The 20,448-nt window shown below is 37.2% G+C and overlaps 4 protein-coding genes across 4 annotated transcripts in view; 1 reads left to right on the top strand and 3 right to left on the bottom strand.

Annotated features, from left to right (window-relative positions):
• The window catches only part of LOC308524758 (olfactory receptor 4A5-like), a gene marked incomplete at both ends in the record, with an annotated part of 363,276 nt that overhangs the window by 136,002 nt on the left and 206,826 nt on the right, over nt 1-20,448 (bottom strand). The gene's annotated exons all lie outside the window — the stretch shown is intronic.
• On the top strand, nt 94-1,032 carry LOC308525211 (olfactory receptor 5W2-like; the record flags this gene model as incomplete). Its single annotated transcript, XM_081099998.1, has 1 exon — nt 94-1,032. The coding sequence occupies one exon, from the start codon at nt 94-96 to the stop codon at nt 1,030-1,032; it is 939 nt and encodes a 312-aa protein (XP_080956124.1).
• LOC308525223 (olfactory receptor 5I1-like) lies at nt 3,760-4,695 on the bottom strand (the record flags this gene model as incomplete). The annotated part of the gene is made up of 1 exon (XM_081100012.1): nt 3,760-4,695. One exon carries the CDS (start codon nt 4,693-4,695, stop codon nt 3,760-3,762), a length of 936 nt encoding a protein of 311 aa, XP_080956138.1.
• On the bottom strand, nt 12,101-13,036 carry LOC308525221 (olfactory receptor 5L2-like; the record flags this gene model as incomplete). Its single annotated transcript, XM_081100010.1, has 1 exon — nt 12,101-13,036. One exon carries the CDS (start codon nt 13,034-13,036, stop codon nt 12,101-12,103), a length of 936 nt encoding a protein of 311 aa, XP_080956136.1.

The following is a 20,448-nucleotide window of genomic DNA, read 5'->3' as shown; positions in this document are numbered from 1 at the left end:
CATCTCTTTTTCTAATTACAGAAAAATAGTAATATGATGTGAACCCCACTTCCACTTCCTTCTTTAACACAAAGGGGTTTCCAGGCCTGAGTGATGGCTGCTGAGAACTGCACTGTGTTTGCTGACTTCATACTCCTAGGACTTTCTGGCAGACAGGATGTGCAGCGGGGGCTCTTTGTGCTCTTCCTGCTGGTTTATGGCATCACCGTGATCGCCAATCTAGGGATGATCCTGCTGATCAACAGGAACCCCAGCCTCCACACGCCCATGTATTATTTCCTGAGCAACCTGTCTTTCTGTGATGTCTGCTACTCCTCCACTATCTCTCCCAAGATGTTAGTTGATTTTTTATCTGAGCAAAAAAATATTCCATATAATTTATGTGCCATTCAGATGTACTTTTTTGGTGCTTTTGCAGATGTGGAATGTCTCATGTTGGCTGTCATGGCATATGACCGTTACGTGGCCATCTGTAACCCACTTCTTTATACAACGGCCATGTCCAGAAGCATCTGTACCCAGCTCGTGACTATTGCCTACATCACGGGCTTGGTGGATTCGGCCATCCATACCTGTTTCACATTCCGATTATCATTCTGCAATTCCAACATCATCAATCACTTTTTCTGTGATATCCCACCCTTACTAGCTCTGTCCTCCTCAGATACAACCATCAATGAGATAGTGATGTTCACTTTCATTGGCTGTGTTGTGGGATCCAGCATCGTCACTGTCCTCCTCTCCTACAGCTACATCATAACCACCATCCTTAGAATGAACTCAGCCGAGGGCAGGCACAAAGCCTTCTCTACTTGTGCCTCCCACCTAACCGCTGTGGCGATATTTTTTGGTACACTCTTGTTCATGTATTTCCGACCCAGCACGAGTTACTCCATGGACACGGACAAAATGGCTTCTGTTTTCTACACAGTTGTTATCCCCATGTTAAACCCACTAATCTACAGTTTAAGGAATAAGGATGTGAAAGGTGCCTTGAAAAAAGCACTTGGCACTAAGTTATGCTCTGGGTGAAAGTATGTTTACTCAAAAGGATTTATTGAAAGAATCAGAGTACTAAGCTTTAAGTACTGTGGCATAGGTTTCTGTAGTCTCCAATACAAACTTCTGGGGGTTTCCCATTTCTTACCTTTGTGCCTGAAATGCAAGTAAGGTGCATTAATTACTGGTTTTAGCTTTTTCTCCCAACTCAGGGCAAGTAATTATAGGTTCACTTCACTCTTTTGCAAAGAGAGTCTTTTCATACTTACATTCTCTGTTCATGAGTATGTCCAAGAGAGACTTCATGCAAATAGCAACTACTTCTCTTGTCAATTCAACATATCCTCCTGAAGATTATTTATATATATGGGGTTAATAAACTTGCTCAGTCAAAAGGGAGGTTAAATGGGTTAAATTAGGTTTAGTACATAGGAAGGTTTGTCTCCTCCCCATGTACTAGGTACATCACCCTATAAATATTCTATCCTAACACTTAAAGGGATAAAAATAGTAAGTAAATAAATAAAAATAAATCAGAAATCTCCTATATTCAAAGTTCCATAAAGGCACAACCCTTGCCTACTTTGTCCACCATCATTTCTCCTTTGCTATTAGTAATGCCCAGTTCCAGGACAGTTTTCAAAATGCTTAGTTAATATTATTGTGTAGGCTGAAATATGATGCAAAAAAGAATTCTCTTGTTCAATGTTATTCTATGATCTTCATCTTAGATGAAATCTATCTGAACTTCTTGTCTTTTGGTGTTAGCTGTGATAAGAATCTAGGGAAAATTATTTGATGTAAAAATATTCTTGGATCTTCTATTTCTCATCATTCTGGCCCAGTTAAGTCAATAGACAAACCCCAGATCAGCAGCTCTAGATTTTTATTACACCTCACAGTCTTCATGTCAGCCTGTGGATTTCCCTTCTTGCCTCACTCAAGAGAACAGACATGATGCTATTGACAACTGGACAGAAACTGCATAAATGGAAGTTGGAGGATAAAGGACTGAGCCTTTCCAAAGGCCAATGGAAAAGAGGACTTCATTTCCCTTGTGTTCATAGCATTACACTAGTTAAAATGAATATAGAAAGCTAAAATGCCCAACTGATAGAGTTTAAATTAAAAGATAGATTTATTAACTTAATAATGGTTCAGTGAAATAAAAACAAATAACAAGATAGTATTTGGATTGATATTCCATTTGTACCTATTTATATTTACTCTCTGTGTATCTGTGAAATAAACAGTAACTATATTTTAAACAAAGTATTGATGAGTAGATGAATATTAGGTAATCCTACAATCTATCCTAAAAACTAAGTTCATTGCATATATTGTTTGCACTGTGATCAATTAAGATTGTATCCAGTTATGAAAAACAACACAGTTTCAGATTCTCAAGAGTATTCATTTTAATTTAGGTGGTGTCAAAAAATAAACATGAAATAATGGGTTACACAGGTGTTTTATTTAAATCCTCTCCCATAATTTTATATATTCCTGTATTGTGTAACATGAGCTATTATGTACTTCAAACATCGTGAGAATAGAACAACACATTAAAAATATGCAGTTTTCAGCAAGTTACTAGTCTTGCATTACTGTTTGAACAGAAATTTAAGATAAAAATATTTCAAATATGTCTTTTAAATATTTTCTGAAGATTCTAATAGCCTTTACAGGTTGTTAGGATACCAGGTTTTTTGGGGTTTGTTTTTTAAATTATATTAACTAGAGGCTCTGTGCACAAAATTTGTGTGGTGGGGGGGGGGGGTGTCCCTCAGCCCAGCCTTCACCCTCTCCAATCTGAGACCCCTTGGGGGATGTCCGACTGCCAGACAGGGATCGGGCCTAATCTGGCAGTTGGACATCCTTCTCACAACCTGGGACTGCTGGCTCCCACCCACTTGCCTGCCTGCCTGCCTGATTGCCCCTAACCACTCCCTGGCCAGCCTAACTGCTAGCCTGCCAGCCCAATCACCCCCAACTGCCCTCGCCTGCTGGCCCAATCACCCCCAACTGCCCTCGCCTGCTGGCCCAATCACCCCCAACTGCCCTTGCCTGCTGGCCCAGTCACCCTTAACTGCCCTCCCCTGCAGGCCTGGTCCCCCCAACTGCCCTCCCCTGCCAACCTGGTCCCCCTTAACTGCCCTCTCCTACTGGCCTGGTCCCCCCTAACTGCCCTCCCCTGCAGGCCAGGTCCCCCCCAACTGTCCTCCTCTGCTGGCCTGGTCGCCCCTAACTGCCCTCACCTGCTGGCCTGGTTGCCCCTAAATGCCCTCCCCTGCTGGCCTGATCACCCACAACTTCCCACCCCTGCCAGTCATCTTGTGCCCACATGGAGGTGGCCATCTTGTGCCCACATGGGGCAGCCACCTTATGTGAGAGTGTGATGGTCAATTGGCATATTATCTCTTTATTATATAGAATTGCAAGAAAATGATAATGATGGGAGAAGGTATAACAACTAGACTTTGAAGTAAAACTGACATGAGTTCATATCTGAGTTCAAGTATTATATCATTTACTTGTCAGCTCTATGACCTTAGCCAATTAACTTCCTCTCTGTCACTCAACTCCTGGCACTGAAAGAAAGAATGCTATTGTCCATAGCATCATGCTCTATTCTGTGGTTGAGGCTTCGTTACCCACAGATTTGGGGAACATCCATATTAAACTAACTTCCAATAGTTCAGAACCAAATGTAAAATATAGACATTGTTGAAAACTTGTCAGGCCCTTTTTCATCCTTTCTTAAAGAGAAAGAAATGTTGAGCTAATCACCTTCCTACAGGCATTTTTTACATCCTTGTTCCTTAAACTGTAGATTAAGGGGTTCAACATGGGTATAATCAATGTATAGAACACAGAGGTCACTTTGTCAATATCCAGTGAATGATCAGTGCTGGGACGCAAATAAATGAAAATGAGGGTCCCATGGTAAATAGTGACCACAGTCAGGTGGGAAGCACAAGTGGAGAAGCCTTTTCTTCTTCCCTCGGCAGAACCTGTTTTAAGAATAGCTGCTATGATGCAGACATAAGAGAGAAGAACCGTGAGAAGACAGATAGCTTCCACCAAACTAGCAAAGACTACCAGGACAATGTCATGCTTGTAAGTGTCAGTGCAGGACAAAGAAAAGAGCGGGGAGATATCACAAAAAAAGTGGTTAATTTCTTTAGAGCAGAAAGACAGGTGGAAAGTATTAGTGGTGTGAATAACTGAGCTCATGGTGCCCCCCAAAAATGCTCCAATAGCAAGCTGACAGCAAATCCTCTTAGACATAATAACAGTATACAGCAGTGGGTTGCAGATTGCTATATACCGGTCATAAGCCATGGCAGCCAAGAGGAAAGATTCTGTGTCAACCAAAGAGCAGAAAAAATATAACTGTGCAACACAGCCATGGTAAGAAATGGTCTTCTTGTTGGAAACCAAGTCCACAAGTAATTTGGGGGCAATGACAGAAGAGTAGCATGCATCTATGAAGGACAGCATGCAGAGGAAAAAGTACATAGGGGTGTGCAAGTGGGAACTGGTTGTGATTAACAAAACCATCCCAAGGTTCCCGATCAGGGTAACAGAGTAGATGGAAAAAAACACAGCGAAAAGAACATTCTGAAGTTCCGGACGGTCACTAAATCCCAAGAGAAAGAACTCAGACATCACAGTGCCATTCTCCAACTCCATTCTCTGCAGTGCTCCTGAACTCCTGAACTTGAGGCAGAGTAACGATGGCAATAGAAATAATAAGTTCAACACTGATGAAAAATAGAAAAGAAAATGGTCAAAATAAATAGAAGAGTAATTTTAAATCTACTTGAGCATCATGGTAACTCCTAGGCATTTCTACAGTTAATGTAGTATAATGCATAGATTTTCTTTTTTATTAAATTGATACATTTCACTTCTCTTTTTGCCATTAAGTTTATTGGTGTGACATCGGTTAATAAAATTAAGGCTATTTTCCACATTAAATGGCACCACCATCAAATCAGTTGTTGAACTCTAAATCTGGGCTTCCCTCTTTTATTTTCTTCAACTCCCTCATCTTCCACCAATGTCAAGTAATAGAAGTTAACCACTTTATTACATAGCAAACTCTGAATAAATAGCCTCTGTTTTTATTTGTGTTGTTTTTATTTCCACCACAGATAAAGCATTATTGTTTGAGGTGAAGCCTTTTATAGGTAAAGATATTTCTCACCTTGAGACCTGCATTCGCTTCTAAAGAACAAAGGAACTCCTTAGAGTTGTTTGAAATCAACTGTTAACAGAAAGAAGTTCTGAATTAGTTATAAAAGTGGCTGATTCCTAGCTCTGTCACCTAATGTTGTGAAACCTTAGACAGGCCAATTAATCACTGAGTTTCAGTTTCATGATCTATAATAGGAGAACAACAGTCCCTTTCTTATCAATTATGTGTTAAAGTCTCTTCTCCAGCCTCCATATCCTCAGCATCTTGTGATTTCTCTGTTCTAAGTTGGCAACCTAGCAATTCTGTCAATTCAGGCATTTTATTTTATCTGGAATCTGAGCTATGGAATATAGCTAGAGAAACCCCCATGCTTACAAATCCATTAAATTCAATCCAGGCAATATGATAATGATATCCAGGAATGTTTCTATGTTGTCTATAGTGAAAAATCGTGAAAGATGTTGAAAAGTCTTTTCTATCTACCTCTCTGAGTTATCTCTGCCTTTCTTTGTCTTTGCTCTAGTTTACAAATCTGTAAGTTGTAGATAATTGATAGCAACTCAAGTGATAGTTGACTATAGACATGCACAGTTTGTCCAGTGTAGACAATTGATTTCCCTCCCCCACTGTGCGAAAAGCCAGTCTTGTATTTATTTGTAGAATGCCTGATCTATAATTCTTTGAATTATCTTTTAAACCAATGAATTAAGTAAAATCTTTGACACATGTTCATTTTATAATTATATAAAATTCACCACTTTAAGTCACATATATGTGTGTGTATATATATATGATTTATATTATGTATATTTATATATAATTGTTAACATTTCATATTATACACATTTGTTTCCCTCATTTAATAACTATTGCAAACCTTCATATTTCTTTTTAAGTCTCATTCTATGACCTTTTTCTCACTACCAGAAAATAATTTCTATTTTGTGGAGAAAATATAGAATACCAAATAAGTTTATCCTCAACTTTCTCATATTATCATTGTATAGCACTTGAATTCATCAGTAATTTGCTCTCTCCCTCCTTTCCTTTTCTGGGAAAATTGTGTCCCTCCTCTCTGAGTTAATATCTTCAACTTTGCACCACTGAGTTCTGACTACTTATGTCAATTAAGATATTAATTATTGCTATTAATCTTTACTATTATTAATATTTCTCTCATAAACTGTCAGCACATAGCAACACTGAAGTCAATTTCATCCTCAAAAATGTTGCCCTGTATCTACTTTTACTTATTTTCCTTCATTCATTTCAATGTTTCCTTCCAGGCATCTGCACTGGTTTCCACTTTCTCACTTCAGCTTACTAAGTGAGGTAGGATTTTGGTCTGAACAATAGCAAATTCTTTTTGGTCCACATCCCAAACTACATCCTACATGTTAAATCTAATATTTTAAAATGTATAATAAAATTTATTTCTCTACTCCCTGTGATAGCTTTGATGTCTCCTTTCTTCTTTAAATCCCCTCCAATAATCCTGAGCATTGTTTTAGGAATATCACATATTAAACATGCTTTTTCTTTTTAGTTGTTACTCTATTGTTTTTGTTGAAAATACCTTGATGATTTGAAAGCTGTGTTATCCCAGGAATTTTTTCTCAAAACATCAGTTTCCTATGTGTAAAGTAAGTGACTATAAGAAGATCAGCACCTAAAACCTCATCAAGCTCTTATATCCTAGGGTTAAGGTAAGAACACTTACCAGGTCATTATCTTTTTCACTCACCTTCTTACTACACTGTTGTCAGTATCAGTTCAATTTTTACTGGAAAAATTAACTGTGTGACTTAAAGATTAAAAATTGACCATTGCCAAATTTATTATAATCCATTTGGGTAGGCCTGTGCTGGTAGAAGAAGAAAGTTGTGCCTCCCTTAGGAAGGCTATGGTTCCCTTAGATAATGCAAGACCTTTTATATTTTGCTTTGAGGCTTTGAAATTAACTTTCTGAGCTCACATCAAATCCCAGGAACACACACTCTGATATCCAAATCCCAGTGGAAAAATTTATGTGAGCAATTAGACAGTTCTACTGAGGAGCTGATTAAACAAACATGAAATGATGCAATGTGTTTTTCTAAACCTTGAGAGTGTCTCCAAAAATATTGGCTCTCAAAATAGTAAATTGTTATACATAAAATTGGATTATGATATTTGCATCTAATTTGATTTAACCAGCTCAAAGCAATTTATGAAACAACAGAATATGCTATATGATAAGATGATGGAAAAATTCAATAGCTAGCCATGAACACTTGACCAAATCCCATTTTGCTGGGAAAGAAGCAAAAATGTATCTATCAGGTTGTTGAGAATTAGAGATCTTGAAAGTCAACATGTAGATGAAAACCCAATTACAAACAAAGTCAATAACTCTGGTATGTGTTATATGTGCATCATGTTGAAACAGAATTCTGCCTACCCAAGGCCAGAATAGACCCCAGAGTCTGCATTCAATAAATACATTTACTGTGTGAATATGTTCTGTCAGGCAGTGTTCTACAGAGAAAAGGATAATTTCAATGGAACATTAAGGATTTTGACAAGTACCCAATGAGGAGAAAAATTTAAGCTTCTATCTTTCCAGAGGATTAATCTCAGAAGAAAGAAACTCTTCTTTCCCAAAAACTCCAGGAAAATCCCACACTTAAATCACTAGTACCCTAGTGTCCACTCAGAAAGCAATCACTGGGTTTCCAATGGCTAGCCACAAACATTTCACCAAATCCCACTGGTGCAAAAACAAAGACTCACCAAGAACAGGAGAGGCTGGGTGCCCACCAGGAAATTGAACTGCAATTAGTAAGGGGATGATAAATACTATATTAATTCCTATAGTTTGCAAGTAAGGGAGTAGCCAGATTATATATGTAAAGTAAAATCACTAAAAGAAATGGGAAACTTTTATGTTCTTGCTATTCAAACATGTCTGAGGAGCACTCAGAGTTCCTTGGCTATTCCCAGACAACTGGGAGTGTTACCTATAAAGAAACTTTGGGAAGAAAATAGAAATCTGACATTCCAAGGTTTTGTGAAGCTGAATATAATGCTAATAAAACAAAACAACCAGCTTTCAGATACCAAAAGTATGCCTACATCTTCATAAGATATGGAGACCAATAATTATCCATGCTAAAGTAAGAGTAACTCTGTGCCTCTAAAGCCCTAAAATAAAAGATCTCTGAAAAGGACATAATAGGTTCTGGAGAGCAACTGGCTAAAATTTGAGGGCCTGGTTAGCTATAAAGAGTTCTTAAATACAGACAAGTTCAACACTGAAGGTTCCTCTGAGAGACTAGAACTCAAGCATATTCACACATTCTAGGTTAGTGACGCCAGATCAGGATTTGCTCTCTAGGGGAGATTTGACGATGTCTAGAGACATTTTTGCTTGATAAGAATAAATGAGACGAAGGGTGGGTCTAGCATCTAATAGGTAGGGGCCAAGGATGCTGTTAGTACCCCTTAATGCACAGGAAAAAATCCTACAGAACAGAATTGTCTGGTCCTGAATGTCACAAGTAATAAGGTTGAAAACCCTGTTCTAATTAGAAGACCAAAGGTAAACTATTTTCTCCTTTCATCTTAAAATGCAAATTCTCATAGGTGATGTGGGAAATCTCACTCCATTGAAAGTATTTGAGTGCTGGCTGGTGTTTCTCAGTGGTTAGAGTGTTGGCCTGCCAACCGAAGGGTCATGGGTTTGATTCCAGTCAAGGGCATTATCTGGTTGCAGGTTCCCTGCCCTACTTGGGGCATGTGTGGGAGACAGCCAATTGATGTGGCTCTCTCACATTGATGTTTCTATCTCTCCTCTCTCTCCCTCCCCTCCTCACTTTCACTCTCTCTAAAAAAAAAAAAAAAACAATCAATGGAAAACATCCTTTAGTGAGGATTAACAAAAAACAAAAAGTACTCAAAAACCAATGCAGAACCATGCCATTTTTTATCATAAGTGGAACATATCTTCATATTTTTAGTCCTTACTTATTTAAAAAACACTGAGTAGCTGTCTTTGCCAGTAATACTGGAATATTTTAAGTGACCCTTGCTCTCAAATGTTCTTATTAAGAAGTATTCATAAGTGTGTATTTAATGCGCCAGGTCCTTGCAGTATGTTATATTTAAGTTCAACAATAACACTTTGAGGCTGGCAGGTTATCCCCAGTTTATATTTGAGAGACCCAAGATTAAGTAAATTTGAGCATCTTCCTCAAAATAACTCATCAAGATCTGAATTGGCCCCCAGGTGTTTAATCTCAGGTCAAGTGCTCTTCTTTATTATATTGCATTAAATAAAGGACCTTAATAAATATATGGACAATAACAAATACCAAAGGATATGTTAAAAAGTAATAAACAAATGAAGCATTAACATTGCAGAAACATAGGAAAGGTACATTATGATTTAGCCTTAAACAGATGGGTGCGTTAAGCTTTAAAATGTACCCTCATATATTTCAGGTTCTAATCCCTAGAACCTGAAAGTATCACCTCATTTGAAAAAAAAAAAAAGGTTGTTTAGAGATGTGATTAGGTTAATGGCACTGAGATGAGGAGGTTATTCTTCATTATCCGGGTGCTCTCTAGATGCCATCACAGATGTCCTTAGAACAGAGAGGCAAAATGTTGTTTCATACACACACACACACACACACACACACACACAGGAGAAGATCTACTAAAACTGGAACATAGAATGGTTTGAAGATGCTAGCCTTAAAGATTAAAATGATATGATCACGGGGGACTCTTTCCCCCCTTCCCACGTGGAGTCTGTGTTGTGAGAATCTTTCCCTTTCCCCACATGGGAGTCTGTGCTTGTTCTTCATTAAATTTCCATCTTTGCTATACCCGCCCCATAAAAAAGAAAAGATATGGCCACAAGTCAAGGATGTCTGCAGCCACCAGAAGCTGAAATAGATAAAGGATTGTCCCCTAGCCCCAGAGAGAGTGGTGTAGTCTTCCTGACACCTTGATTTTGGCCCAATGCTATTGATTTCAAATTTATGAACTCAAGAACTATAAGAGAACTCAGATCTATTATTTAATCCACCAAATTTGCAGTAATTTTATTCATAAGCCATAGGAAATTAATAAATAGGTTTAGAATATAATAGATTTAGAAAATATAGTGAATGCTTAAAATAATTTCAGCCAGAGTAAATTTTAAAAATTAACAAAGACATAAAATCTTTAAAAATGTGTGGAATCAAATGCATGATCTACTTGCTTAATCCAGTATTAAAGTAAAAGAGAGAACAAAAGGTAAGAGGCAAAACTAGCAATAACAGTTGATAATGTATGAATCAGTTATACCATCTATTATGCTAAGAACTAAGATACAGCATTTAATTTTTATGAAAATGTTATTATATTAGAGCGTTATTATCTCTATTTTGCAAAAAAAAGGTTTTAAAAGTTCTAAAATTATAATCTTGCAATAGAAAGGGTACTAAAAAAGAAAATAATTATAAATGACTGAAAAGTAATATCCCAAATACCCATAAACATATAGGAAATTCACTTCAAATTTTCCTGAGAAAACACATTAGATGAGACAAATGTATACTCATGCCATGTTAAAGAGTGAATTCAGTTTAATAAAAATAGTTGTATTCATCAAGGATGATAAAGACACGTGTCTATGTGCACTTTACTAGAAATATACTGATATTATCTCAAAACAAAAAATTCATGCTAACAATACCACACTCAAAACTCATTCAAAGCAATTAGATATTGGAGAACAGCAGCAAAGCTGAGCAGATACAGCTGAACTAGCCAATAAAAATAATAAGATATAGCTTTAAACTGAAAGCAACAAATGAACAAACAAGAAAAACTAACAAAAACTTGTAGACATCCAGACGGCATGGTGGTTACCAAAGGGAGAGGTGTGGGGTGTATGAAAGGGTAAAGGGGGTCAAATATATGGTGATGGAACAAGATTTGACTTTGAGTGGTGGGCAAAAGGATAATGTGTCAGAATTGTACACTTGAAACCTATATGATTTTTTTTTTTTTTTAAATATATTTTATTGATTTTTCACAGAGAGGAAGGGAGAGAGATAGAGAGAGTTAGAAACATCGATGAGAGAGAAACATCGATCAGCTGCCTCTTGCACATCCCCCACCGGGGATGTGCCCGCAACCCAGGTACATGCCCTTGACCGGAATCGAACCCGGGACCTCTCAGTCCGCAGGCTGACGCTCTATCCACTGAGCCAAACCGGTTTCGGCAGAAACCTATATGATTTTTTAAAAATATTTTTTATTTCAAAGAGAAGGGGAGAGGGAGGGAGAGAGGGAGAGAGATAGAAACAATGTTGAGAGAGAATCATTTATTGGCTGCCTCCTGCACGCCCCCTATTGGAGATCTATCCAGCAACCCAGGCATGTGCCCTTGACTGGAATCAAACCCTGGACTCTTCAGTCCACAGGCCAATGCTCTATCCACTGAGCCAAACCAACTAGGGTGAAACCTATATAATTTTATTAACCAACTAGAGACCCAATGCATAAAATTCATGCAATGGGCTCAGCCCTCGCAGCCCCAGCTGCCTTGGCGGCCCTCACAGCCCCTCACAGCCCCAGCTTTGTCCCAAAGGTCATCTAGACGGTTGTTCTGCCATTTGGTCTAAATAGCATATTAGCTCCTTATTATATAGGATGTCACACCAACAAATTTCAATAAATTAATTGATCAAAAAATAATTACAGGCAAAAAAATATTATTAAAATATGGCTTTAATAAGACAGAAGCATGGAAAACAAGAAAGCATGCATAGATCTCTAGCATGTAAAATCCCTCCTTTTGCTTTTCTGTAATATTCATCCCACTAAGCTCTCTTTAAAGATCTCTGATGAAACCCTGAATTAGCTAAGAAAAGAGCTCCTCAAAACTTTCTTGAGAGCTTCTTTCACATCCTTGTTCCTCAAGCTGTAGATCAGGGGGTTCAGCATGGGAATCACTACAGTGTAAAACACTGAAGCCACTTTGTCAGTATCCACACTGCTGCCAGAACTGGGCCGGCAATAAGAGAAAAGGATTGCTCCTTGTAAGACAACGATGGCTGTGAGGTGGGAGGCACAGGTGGAAAAGGCTTTGCGTCTTCCCTCTGCAGAGTGCATCCTCAGGATGGTGATGAGAATAAACAAGTAGGAGGTGAGGATGATCACAATGGTGATGATCTCATTGAAAGTGGCTACAATGTAAAGCAGCAGTTCATTCATAGAGATATCAGAGCAAGCAAGAGATAAGAGAGGGGGCAGATCACAAAAGAAGTGGTTAATCACATTTGATCTAAAGGATGGGATCTCAAGAGCTAAACACAAGTGAATCAGAGAACACACAGTCCCACCGAGGTAGCAGCAAGACACCAGCCCCACACAGAGAGTCCGGGACATGGTGACCATGTAGAGCAGTGGGTTACAGATGGCCACAAAGCGGTCATAGGCCATCACGGCCAGCAGGAAGACCTCAGTGATTCCATAAACACAAAACAAAAAAAACTGCACCAGGCATCCCAGGAAGGAGATGGTTTTATCCTCGGTTAGCATGTTGAACAGCATCTTTGGCACGATGATCGTGGAGTAGCAAAAGTCTACGAAGGACAGGTGGCTCAGGAAAAAGTACATGGGAGTGTGAAGTCCAGAGCTGACCTGAATCAGTGCGATCATGCCCAGGTTGCCCAGAACCGTGACTCCATAGATCAGAAGGAACAGCAGGGAGAGAAACACTCTCAGCTCAGGGACATCAGATAATCCAAGAAGAATGAACTCTGTCACAGAGGTGCAGTTCCCCTCCTGCATTTCCACACCTGTCAGGTTTAGAAAACCAAATGATACCTTTTGTGTGTCTTCTGAAATGGAAATAATAAAGCAAACACAGATTTATATTTAATTAAGAAAAATGTCACATTGATGTCAAACAGTGAAGAAAAATATCACATTGATGTCAAACAGTATATTTGAAATGCAATTGTCAAATAATTATAATCGTTCAGTGTGTCAGATCTCACTGACCAAATTTAAAGTATTAGCAGAAACCTTTATGAGTCCCAACTGTTATCTACCATAAGAAATTGAGTTAATGAATTAACTTAGGTGTTTGATAGTCTATATACAGATCCAGGGATATACTTTGAAGCCACATGAGATCAACTCCCATTCCCTGAAAATAAAAAATGTTGTAAATTCTGTTCAAGTTAGATAACAGCTATTGTGATTTTATATAATATACACTAATATTTTTAGGTCAATTTATCAGTAGCATAAGGTTTCAGCTGGTGAAGTTCTCTACCATTTTCTTGTTGGGAAATGAGACAAATCTCTTTGAGATTAGTGGCTCATGAGTACTCTTAAAATTGGAAATTATGCAGAATGAAAAAAAGGCATTTAAAATATATACTGAAAGCCATCATCATTTTTACTTGTCAATTTAACAAAGTGGCTTAATTACATATAATGGTAGTGGTCAATATCAATAATGACTCAGAAAAGTATAACTATCGTAGAAATTTTTCTGGAAATAATTAGGCAACATATATCCTTAACCCTGACAATAATAAAAGCTACGTGATATATTTATGAGAGATTTTACGTTTAGTATGGGATTATAAGAAATATTTAATTACATTTACAATTATTAAAAACGATATCCATAGCTACATTGCAGCATTGTTTATTATATTCACTATGGTAAAAATTATTGTCAAAATAGAGCAATTGTTAATCTACAGTATATTGTATCTCAGGCAAATAGTTATCAAGTTATTTGAAATGACCTTGTGAAGATGGTTATTTAAAAATAACAGCCTAATTCATGTAGTGTATATACATAGATTTAAATAAAATATATATGTTGAAGTATGAATACCTATGGTAGAATTATCATGTTATCACTTTTATTTGGCTACAACCTTAAAAAATAAATATTTTACCCACATACAGATAGAGGTAAGTGAAAACTTTCCCAAGTTCTCTAGTAGTTGGTTGGGGAAAACAGTTATTTTGTATGTTCTATGAGTCCAATTTACCAGTCAGACTTGTCCTTAAAGAAAAGTCATATGGAAGGTGAGAAATTTTATTCTCTGCCCTCCTTCCTAGAGGAGTATACACTTGATGTCATGCACATATATGTAAAAAAAAACTCAAGTAAAGAGATTCTGGATTGAAAACATAACCTGTTTCGTACTTTCTCCATATCTTGAACTAATTTTAAAGAAGTGAAAGCAAATCACCTTGCTGAAGTCAGGGTTTTCTCATTACGTGACACACACACCCTAAAAAAACAAAACAAAACAAAAACACCCTAAAAAAAAAACCAACCTGAATTATTAGCCCACTTCAGAGTTAAAACAGGAAAATCAACTTGTAAACACTTCTTCCTAATGTTCTAGGCTGATAATAAGAAACTAGTTTATGCTAAACACAAAACAAATATAAAAGAATTCACCTCATTTACTGAGCAGAGATAGTCTACACGTTCTGATTCACTATGACCAACACAGGAACACATAAATTCAACTCTTATATTTAGGGTGACAATTAGGGATCTCCTTTATAAAATCTTGATTCCATGAGAGAAATTGGTATAGAGAAGGGTAGAAAGAGATTGAGAGAGGGAGATGGAAAGGAAGAGAGAGAGAGAGAGAGAGAGAGAGAGAGAGAGAGACTACTATTTGTTTCCTCTGTATTCTTTCATACACATCAATGTTTGATGTTCCAGAGGAAATTGTTCTAATTTCACCATCAACTGTCTTTCAGTACTAAAAGACAAAAGCATTTGAATAGTAAGTGCACAGGAATATAGTCTGTGAAATCATTCTCTAAGTAGAAGCCAGATGAGTTAAATATATTCTTAAATAATTGTTTGCTGGGGAAATATATCAATTTCTATTTTCAATTAACCAGAGCCTAAGTCTAGCTGACAAACCTGAGTGACAGACAGTTCATCTCCTCCTGGAGATGTTAGGAAAAGTGTAGTACATACACAGTTAGAGACTTATATGCAATTTTAACACAGTTACAGATTTCTATTGTAATTTTAATCCCTGCGGAATGGATCCCTCTAGTTCCAAATCTATCATTAATCTTTCATGGTATAAAAATAAATTAAAATTCAATTAATGCTTCATGTAATATAAAACACATAATTAATCTCTAAGGAATATCATCAGGAACTTTTGTAAATGCCCTAATTTGTGAAACAATTGTTAGAAAGCAAACAAGTCTCCTTCCAGATTTCATGGTGCTGTATGATATTCCATCCTAGTGTCATATGTGTGGGTCACAGATCACATGCCATCATGAAATCGCAGGAATGTTTCTCATTAATTGTAATCCCTCTTTCTTATAATATTACAAACTCCCCTAAATTCCAGCAAGGTACAGTGACTAAAGCCACACAGATTCCCTTCAAATGCTAGGAAGGAGACAACCTACTGGTCAGAAAACTATTAATAGCTCATACTTCTTGGGCCTTGTTCTATGTTGGAACCTATTCTAAGTATTATACAAGATTGACTCATTTCATGATCGTGATAACCAATCAAGAGAACAAGCCTGTTTCTAGGTCTCTCTTACAAAGGAGATGATGGGGGCACAGCACTGAGTAGTAACTTGTCAAACTCTAAATACACCGCAGGAAAAGGCCCCATGCAACTCTGGCTTTTCACCCCTGTGACTGCAAGGAGCAAAGAACAGACTCAGAACCAATGCTGAGGCTGCATTTCCTTAATGCATGTCCAACGCAGGAGCCATGCACTGGGACCCCTTCAGTGATCTGCTCTGGGTGTGCACTTCTTCTCACTGTCTGCTGTCAACGTAGGCCACAGTGACCTGCTGGTCTGTGTGTATCACTGAGTGTCACTGAGTGTACACATAAACCTTACAAGGAGTGTGTGGTAAAAAAATAATTTTAAGTAAATCAATATTTATATTTTAAAATATCATATAATATCTTCCTAAACTTGACATGTCTGTGACAACATCCTAGGCTGAGGAAACATTCTTGTCCTCCATTCCCACATCATCTTCCTCAATTAAAAAGAAGCCTCTCACCAGCCCATTTCGTGGATTACCCAATGAGCTTAAAAGAATAATTGGAATGTTATTGTTTTCAAGGATGTCTTTAAAGTTTCTAGGTTTTTGTTTTGGGAGGGCGGGGACAAAGGGGATTGCAATTGAAGTACCTTAAACTCATTCTTCTTTGATGAAATGTCTATGCAAATATTTTTCCTGTTTGACTTCTAGGCTCTAGTTGTAAGTGTTCTTTATATATTATGGATATAAACCTCCCATCAGATATATAACTTGTGCCTTTGGCTCTTAAATTTATGTCTATGGTCCATTTTGAATTAATGTTTGTATATGGTGTGAAGTAGAGATTTCAGTTTATTTTTTGCATATGAATAGTCAATTATTCCTCACCATTTATTGAAATAAATAGCATTGGTAGCTTTGTCAAAATCAACAAATCATTAATCTTTTTATTTTTTAATTATCAATGGCATTACAGTAATACATCATCTACCTTACACCAAGGAAAACACAATGTTTTGTAATTTTGGTATTAAGTACCGTTCTTTTGTTAAACAGCCTGCACTGCACAAGATAGTACATCACAACAGAGATTATCCAGTACAAAATGCCAATGGTGCTGAGGTGGAACAGACCTGTAGACCTGCTCATTATACACTTGTGTAGAACAAAGGGTTGCAAGTCGCCACAAAGCAGGCATAGGCCATCACAGCAAATAGAATTAATTCAGTCACTACAAAGGTGCAAAAGAAAAAGAATTGCATCATACATCCTGAAAATTAAATGGTTCTGTCTTTTACAAGTAGGTTCACCAGGGTCTTGGGAGCAATGACAGAAGAATAGCAGAAATTCAAAAACGAGAGGTGGCTGGAATAAAGTATATAGGAGTATGTAGTTTGGGGTTAATTTTGATTATCATAATCATTCCAACATTTCCTACAACACTGAAGCTGTAGATAGCCAGAAATACCAGGAACAGGGGAACTTCATTTCTGGGTAATCTGAGAAGCCAAATAGGGTGAACATGGCCCCAGGAGCTATGTTGCTCCCTACCAGAAACATGTTTCTTAATGGTAGGATCTGAAAATTCATCTTGGAAATAATATATTATGGTGAATGACTGACACATGAAGCATGCTTCATTCTCTCCTGTGTAGAGTATAAGATGAAACAAAATACTCTGTGTTAAATCCTGATCAGTGTTAAGTATCCAAGACAGGAACATCTAAACTTCCATACAATAATTACTAGTTAATATTACCTTTTCAAAAATTATAAAACGTAATTATGTTCTTATTCTGAAATGTAATTTTAAAGACTTACATGTGTAATAGTTATAAATTTGAGTGGTTTAGGTGGTACATATAATCAAATCCTTATGTAAGACATTCTAATCTCACTGAATTTATGAGTTCTGCAAGGAAAAGTCTAGGAAAATAAAATAATGTTTTATTGGTTCTATAATTACTAATGAAATAACTTCTATAATTAGAGCTAATTTCTGTATAAAAATATGTGCATATGTTGTGACACAAAGAAAGAATAGTCTGTATACTTACTTATATCATATTTTAAATACCAGGTCATCATTCCTCTTTTTGACTAAATAGAGCCAATATAAAAGTAAATAATAATTTATTTTTGGTACAAAGTATCTACTGAACTGCCTTTCTCTACAGGTGAGCACACAGAAACCTGAAGAAGTCATGACTTGTCTAATGACATATAAATATCAGATAATCAACTTACAACAATAACACAGAATTCTGAATTCCTAGCATGTACCCATCTCTCTAAGCTAGACCCTGACCCACACTGAATTGTCACATCAGCATTTTTATTTTGAAATGATTATCTTCTCACACTTCCTTATTTATTGTTTTGACCATTTTAAAGACAAACTTCATGCAATGAAACTACAGAAATTGATCCAGTAAATGCATTGAAGATGTTTATGATAAGGGAGTTCTTAAGAGAGAGAGAATGGTGTGATTTCTCAAACTGGTGTCCAGGTAGGATCCAACTTAAAATTTAATCCCAGAGAGATAGTGAAATTTTGCAATAAGTGTGTTCAAATATTGTATGGGCATGACCATATTAAATATATACTCCTTGTTTATCTGGAGTTCAAATTAACGGTAGTAATCTTCATTTCTTGTTTGCTAAATCTGGCAACCAATATCTAGCACTCAGAATGTTATGGTCACCAACACATCCCAGTTCACCTAGAACTGTCCTCATTTTAGCACGATAGGTCACACAGACCAGGGATTCTGTCCGTCATATTCCCTTATAATGCAGTCTTCGTTCTCAGACTAACATTTCTGCTAAGGTCATCTCTGGTTCTGCAACCTCAAACCAGGTGGTTCTAGGAGTTCCAACACCAAAGGGACCCATATAACACTGAGAAATCTTGATAGCCCAATTTGTTCAAATATCTAAGGATTTATGAATCAATTAGAAGGTCATCTTTTTCAGTCAATTATTATTATTATAAAATTCTTTCTTAATGTCCTTTTTCAAAATTTCTCAACCTCGTCTTCATTGATATTTTGTGCTGAATTACTCCTTGTTATGGGGAACTACCCCGTGCAAACTATCATCGTATAGCAGCATCTTTGACCTCTAGTCACTAGATGACAGTGGTACCCTCACCTCTGGTCCTTCCACTATGACCATCAGAAATATCCCCAAACATTGTCAATTGACTTTTGGGGCAGTGATTGGAGTGTGCGTAATAGCCAGTAGTTGAGAACTGCTGCCTTATTTTCTTACTTCTGGTAGATTTTCATGTTTCTTCTGACTTAAAACTGATGTGCAAATTAAATATCATGGCTGCTTATCTCTCAAATGATGTTATTATATGGATTTCAAAATCTGTATTATCGCCCAGCCTGTGCAGCTCAGTGGTTGAGTTGACCTATGCTCCAGGAGGTCACAGTTCAATTCCTAGTCAGGACACATGACCAGTTTGCAGCTCGATCCCCAGCATAGGATGTGCAGGAGGTCGCCAATCAATGATTCTCATCATTGATGTTTCTATCTCTGTCTATCCTTCTTCCTTTCTCTCTCTCTAAAATCAATAAAAACATTTAAAAATATCTGTACTATCTTTGAATCTGGGAAATGTGGTATCTAAAAATTCTTCCTTATAATTTCTTTGTATTTTTTCTTTTTGCTTTTGGGAGCCAAAATAATATTCCATGCTCTAAAATCATATTTAGAGCTGGTCCTGTTTATTCAATTTCTCCAGAGGCTCATTTTCTTCCTTTCAATTCAAGTTTATTTAAATACTTGCATATTCTCTTTTGCACAACTCTTCCAAAAATTCAAAGAAGCAGAGAGACATATACCTAAAAAGTCTCAGGTCCTTCTTTCTCCCACTCCCAGGAAACAGTTGTTGGGACATGACTATGCAGGTCCTTAGCTAAGCCAAACCCTTTGGGCAAAGCACTGTAGAAAGTGTATACTCTCTGTTCCAGACACTTAATGTATTCAGTGGCTAAAAATTTTGTCAAAATGATTTTCCCATGAAAAATGGCTAAACCTACAACATTTTCTAGATACCTTTCAAGAAAAGGAATATCCATATTTTCTCAGACCTGCAAACAAACCTGCTCGTAAAAAAGACAGCCCCCTTGGGCCTCTGGAGAAGGGTTTGGGGGAGATCTAAGACTCTGATAACTATCTCCACTCTCTATGTAACCAGGTTCTTAGAAAAAATAGCTTCCTTATTCTCTGGAGGCTTCAAAGTGAGCAATTAAAATTATTATTTCTAACGTAATTCTGATCTTTTGAAAAAAGGTCAATTCATCACAAGCAAATATAAACAAAAAACAAAAAAGAAGGCTGAAATCCACCTACTAGTAACAGTAAGAATTTAACCCACAAATTGTAAAATAAGCATGATGATAAGTTAAAGATAATGTGAATAAAAAGGCCATAGTCCAAAATGCTGCCATTCATAATAATGGTTATGAAATGTATGTATACATTTTATATACATATACTAGAGGCCCAGTGCACAAAAATTTGTGCACTTGTGGGGGAGGGGAGGTCCCTCAGCCCAGCCTGTGCCCTCTTGCAGTCTGGGACCCCCTGGGAGATAACGACCTGCTGGCTTAGGCCTGCTCCCAGGTGGCAGAGGGCAGGCCCAATCCCTAGGTGCAGCCCCTAGTTGG

The sequence above is a fragment of the Myotis nattereri genome (genome assembly GCF_964212035.1).
Source record: "Myotis nattereri genome assembly, chromosome: 9".
In the NCBI taxonomy this organism is placed as follows: Eukaryota; Metazoa; Chordata; class Mammalia; order Chiroptera; family Vespertilionidae; genus Myotis; species Myotis nattereri.
Note: the sequence above shows the minus strand (reverse complement) of the source record. Positions and strands in the feature narration are given on the sequence as shown.